Source organism: Trametes versicolor, assembly GCF_000271585.1.
Source record: "Trametes versicolor FP-101664 SS1 unplaced genomic scaffold TRAVEscaffold_86, whole genome shotgun sequence".
NCBI classification, from domain to species: domain Eukaryota; kingdom Fungi; phylum Basidiomycota; class Agaricomycetes; order Polyporales; family Polyporaceae; genus Trametes; species Trametes versicolor.
The window spans coordinates 1-3,757 of NW_007360406.1; the positions used below are offsets into that span (position 1 = coordinate 1).

General features: G+C 61.0%; 2 protein-coding genes across 2 annotated transcripts; both read left to right on the top strand.

The window, feature by feature from the left end:
* Positions 1 to 517: 517 nt before the first annotated feature.
* Positions 518 to 3,013, top strand: TRAVEDRAFT_137630 (uncharacterized protein; the record flags this gene model as incomplete). Its single annotated transcript, XM_008047626.1, has 2 exons — positions 518 to 1,832; positions 2,004 to 3,013. The coding sequence occupies 2 exons, from the start codon at positions 518 to 520 to the stop codon at positions 3,011 to 3,013; spliced, it is 2,325 nt and encodes a 774-aa protein (XP_008045817.1).
* Positions 3,014 to 3,533: 520 nt separating this feature from the next.
* TRAVEDRAFT_85268 (uncharacterized protein) lies at positions 3,534 to 3,757 on the top strand (the record flags this gene model as incomplete). Its single annotated transcript, XM_008047627.1, has 1 exon — positions 3,534 to 3,757. A coding segment is annotated over one exon (224 nt), but the record flags the coding sequence as incomplete, so codon positions are not given.

Consider the following 3,757-nt stretch of genomic DNA (forward strand, 5'->3'; position numbering starts at 1 on the left):
GCTCGGAAGCACTCGCGGTTATCGCAACTGCCCCCTACCCGAGTGGGCCTCCAACGCGACCCTCACAAACGACGACGAGTTGAACCTTACCCTCTCCCAACAACAAGACTTCGTGGACCAGCTTCTACGAGGTGTATCGCGGCTGAGGAACCAACTGGTGCTTGACCTAGTACCCTCGCTAGTAGACCCGCTCTTCGCGCTACTCGCTAAAAGTATCCAAGCACTCGAAACCGACCCTTCCGCGGCCCATTGGCTACAGGACACCGCGAACACCGTTGTCCACCGCGCGATCCTCTCATCGCAGCCTATCCTCTCCGAACCACTTGCGGAAGGTGCAGAGGAGTCCTTCCTCAACTACGCCACACCATACGGTAGCCCGCAATCCGCGGTCTCGAACCTCACTCCGCTAGAACCATCATCCTCAGACAGCAACGCGACACACCAAACTCCTAGCGCCTCCTCTCACTCGCGCGATCACTCCACTGTGTCCTCTATGGCGGAACAGAACAACTTCGCAATGCGCCGCTCGATGCCAGCGCGCGGGCACGCGACCGCACCCACCTTTGACTCTAGCGAGCCGCGGAACCTCCGCCGGTTCTTCCAGGACCTCGAGACGCTTTTCGAGATCACGGGCGTAACGGACCCGAAGCAGCAGAAGAAATGGGTCACGCGGTACGTGCCGATCAAGGAGTCGGAGTTCTACGAGGAGATGGCGGAATTCAAGGATGAGACGAAGTCCTTCGAGGAGTTCCGCTCCGCAATCTACGCAGCGCACCCTGGGGCCAGCGAAACGCGGAAGTTCTCTAACGCGGAAGTTGACCAGTTGGTGGAGAGCCGTAGTAGGGCGCCGATCACAACCAGCAGCGAGCTTGGCGAGTTCTATAGGCCGTTCTATGCGATGACGTCCTACCTGATCCAGCAAAACAAGATGTCCGCGTTCGAACAGTCAAGACTGTTCGTACGAGGACTCTGCAATCCGCTCCGCGACCAGGTCTCACAGCGACTGCAACTCAAGGACCCTGACCACCACCTGGACGAGGCCTACGAGCTGGCCAAAGTCTACGAAGCGGCGAAGTTCATTCTGCACGGAACGACGGCCGCGTCGTATCAAGTGACGCCAGCCGTTCCTCAGACCGCGGTGCCCGCGGAAAATACGAGCATTAAGGTGGAGGACCTCGCACCGCTCTTTCGCCTCCTCGCGCAAGGTGGCAACAACGCAAACGCCGCCGCGACTGCGAACCGCTTTCTAGGGCCCCCGAACGCCGGTGCACGCCCCGCGCCTAACTATCAAGGCATGATGCAAGGGGCACAAGGCTTTCAGCAGGGAGGGAACGGTTTCGCGACGAACGCGCTGCCCAACGGCTTCTGTCACTTCTGCGGGGACGCGAACCACATGCTGCGGAACTGCCCAGCTGCGGAAACCGATATCTGCGAAGGGAAGTGTTCGCGAAACCCAGAAGGTCTAATTGTGCTTCCCACTGGCCAATTCCTTCCGCGGCAGCTCCCTGGATTCGATGGTTTGACTATGCGCGATCGGCTCTATGAATGGCATCGGCGAGAGCGTGTTCGCCAAGGCCAGAACCCCGCGCCGGCGGCACCGGCGGCCCAAATGGTGTTTGCGATCGCGGAGGACGTGGAACCGTGGGCTAGCAGCTTCCAGTTCACAGCGGAGGATCGTATCCAGCAGTTGGAGCACGAGCTCTACATGCTCAAGAGGGGGAAGGAACGCTTTGACGGTGTGGAGATACCCCCGTTCCAGAAACCACGTTCGCGGCCAGTTTCGCGGCCCGCGTCGCCTGGCCCACAGACCCGCGAACGCTCCGCGGACGCGCGTCCGGGCCCATCGCGATCTTCAGCAGCCTTTGCGCCTCCAAAGCCTAACACTGCTGTGCCGCCTTCTCGGCCGGTCCCTCCGCATCTCGAACCTGCACTGCGATTCCGCGAAACGGTAGCGGCCGGGGACCGCGAACGGTCCGTACACGACGCCACTATCCGCACCACAGAGAACCAGGTGCCCGAGCAGCCGCGACCGCAGGAGCGCCCAGGGACCCCGTACCGCGCACCGGCGGATCAAGGTGTGCCACTGCTACCGGAGCACCCCTTCGCGAAAGCGCGCGATGCGACTTACGCGCCTCCGAATGTGCGCAACTTTGGGGCGCCACCTGCGAAACCGAAGGAACAAGAGCGCGACGGTGCCTTTCGCACCATCGCACCGGTCTATCAACCCGGGCTCGCTGCCGCAGTCTTTGAGCGTATGATGAAGACTCCCGTGATCAACGTCTCGACGGAGGAGCTGCTCTCGCTGGCGCCGGAGGTCCGCGCGAAGTTCCGCGAAGCGGTCACCCCACGACGAGTCCCACCCACGGGGCAGCGAACTGTCGCGTTCGCCAGCGTTGGAGGGGCTCAGGGAGCGGTCGAAACGGAGCAGGAGGAACTCTCGTGTTTTGGGACGCCGCTAGAGCCTGGTGGCTTCGTTCTCCCCGACCTTTATGACGTCTACCTTCGCGATGTAGCGCCATCTGGAGAGAGTCCCCCGCTGAAGAACGCGAAGGAGTCGCACGCATTGCGGTCGATCGTCGGCCTCGTCGATACCAAGGAGTACGTGGAGGCGATCGTCGACCCTGGCTGTATGATCGTCGCGATGTCAGAGCACGTGTGTCACCACCTCGGACTATCGTACGACCCCACAATACGGCTGAACATGCAGTCCGCGAACGGGGAGGTCGAGAAATCGCTCGGACTGGTGCGGAACATGCCGTTCAAGGTCTCGACGATTGTCCTTTACCTGCAGGTCCACGTCGTTCGCAATGCGGCATACGACATGCTGCTTGGAAGGCCCTTCGACGTTCTAACCAAGAGCGTCATCAAGAACTTTGACAACGAAGACCAGACCATCACTATCGAATGCCCCAACACCGGACAAATTGCGACGATCCCCACCATTCCGCGGGGACGTGCTCGTTTTCGAGCCCGTCCTAACCCCGAGCCTGTCCGACCCGAGCCTACCATTTGAAGATGGTAGCGAAGAAGTCGCCGTCATCATCGAGATGGACGGCGGCGTTCCGCGCATCTGCGCCTATACCCAAGTCTCCGATCCCTTTGTACCTATACCTGCGCTCTATCTCTCTGCCTGCGACCGACTCCCGAACCTTACAAAAGTGTTCTTTCACGCATCAAACCCACAAAGCGAACCGTCCGATAGCCTGTCTCCCCTGTCTCCTCTGTTGCCTCCAGACGTTCGCCCCGGCCCTTCCGCGCGCGAAGCGCCGAGGGCGAACATCTTCTCTACCACGGTTCAACCCGACGGCGCCGATACCCCGTATTCCTCACGACCTGCGCCATCTACACTAGACTCTAGCGGTGTGTTCGCGTTCTCCTATAGAACGGACAAGGGCTCCCGCGTCGTATACCCCCGTTCCGCAGCAGGCGCTTCGCCGGCAGTAGCGCGCGAAACCACCGCGCGAACGGCGTCCCAGACGAGCGCGGAACCTGATGCAGCGGCGGATACTCCGACTGTCGATGGGCTTGCAAGTGCCTATATCCAGTCCAAGAAGAAGTACAAGCCCGTCGCGCAGAAGGTGCGTGCAGTCCTCGGGACGTGCCCGGAGAAGTTCCGCATAGAACGCCACATCACGGGGGACCCTCTCGCTACGATGCCGAAGCTCTCGCCAACACCCCCACCATTCGTACCAACTGGTCGCTACACACAGGAGCGTAAGGAGGCCTTCGACAAGGCTCACGGCGACGACTTCCTGTG